We start from the raw sequence: 1,280 nt of genomic DNA, 5'->3' as shown, positions 1-1,280 counted from the left end.
AACAACCTCGGCGTGACCCTAGCCTTTTTGTTATTCGAGCAGACAACGAAGAATATGTCCCGGATCTTCAGGCCTTAAAGGTCCGCTGGAATGATCCACGAGACACTCTCAAAAGGAAATGGTACGGAAGTACATATTCTCCCGAACAGCAAAAGGAGCTTGGTCGGCTATGGATAGCTGACATGAAGAGACTCCGTTGCGATATGGAATTCTTCTTCTGGTTAGAAAAAACTGGAAGAATCGAAAACCAAGTCGAATCTCTCAACGCTATTGTCACCAAATGGTACACTCAGCGTAATACCGTGGTAGAATCCACTACCCCTCCTCTCGAAGGACTTAATATTTCCTATTCCAATGAAGTCATTAAGGCTTCACCCTTCAAAACAAAGTCTGATCGAGGTTCCATGGCACCTCAAAATAGAGATCTGGATAGGATAATTGAACAAAACAATTATACCAATCAGGTTCTCCATACTATATCCCAGCAGATAGAGGACACCAAGAGTACCCCTCTCTCTGCCCCTTTACCGGTCAAGAGCACTTCTTGCTCTAAGCCTCTTTCCAACCCTATCTTTAAACTCCCTGAGTTTAATAAAGATAAGTTTCCCGACCTAAACGACGATTTCAAATTGTCTGAAAAAATCTTGGATCAAATCAATTCTAAACTTACCAAGTTTAAGATTTCCCAAGAAGCCTCTACTTCCAAAGACTCTTCGAAAGACAAGGGTTCTCTTTCTAAATTGTCCAGCGAAAGATTTTCCACTAGGAAAAATTATTATCGCAAACCTTCTCCACCGGACGTTCAGTTCGAAGAAAATCCCTTCCTTTCTACCTCCAGCCACGATGGACGAGGTATTACCGAGTGGAATATTGATGGTCTGGCAGAACACCAGATCTACAATAAACTCCATGAGATAGCTGTGGCAATCACAGCATATAAAATCAAAGGTTCCTCTGATAAAGGAGCCGCCACCATGATTGTCTCGGGATTCACCGGTATGCTCAAACATTGGTGGGACAACTACGTCTCTGAAGATGAGAAAAATCTCATCTACAATGCTACAACGCTAGAACCTGTAGCTAGAACCGTCAATGGTCAAGAAACCATAGTTCAAGAAGCACAAGAAGATGCTTGTGCAACCCTCCTTTACCATATAGCTAGACACTTTGTTGGAGAACCAAAACTCTTCCAAGATAGGAGTCTAGAAATCTTGAACAATATGCGATGCAAAAATCTCGCTGACTTTCGATGGTATAAAGATACCTTCTTAATGAAAGTC

The 1,280-nt window shown here is 42.2% G+C and overlaps 1 protein-coding gene across 1 annotated transcript; it reads left to right on the top strand.

The window, feature by feature from the left end:
• Positions 1-1,252, top strand: LOC124892789 (the record flags this gene model as incomplete). The annotated part of the gene is given in 1 exon segment (XM_047403990.1): positions 1-1,252. A coding segment is annotated over 1 exon segment (1,252 nt), but the record flags the coding sequence as incomplete, so codon positions are not given.
• Between the last annotated feature and the right edge of the window lie 28 nt (positions 1,253-1,280).

Source organism: Capsicum annuum, unplaced genomic scaffold (genome assembly GCF_002878395.1).
Source record: "Capsicum annuum cultivar UCD-10X-F1 unplaced genomic scaffold, UCD10Xv1.1 ctg50630, whole genome shotgun sequence".
Classification (NCBI taxonomy): domain Eukaryota; kingdom Viridiplantae; phylum Streptophyta; class Magnoliopsida; order Solanales; family Solanaceae; genus Capsicum; species Capsicum annuum.
The sequence above is the reverse complement of the archived record's forward strand: the minus strand, read 5'-3'. Positions and strand labels throughout refer to the sequence as shown.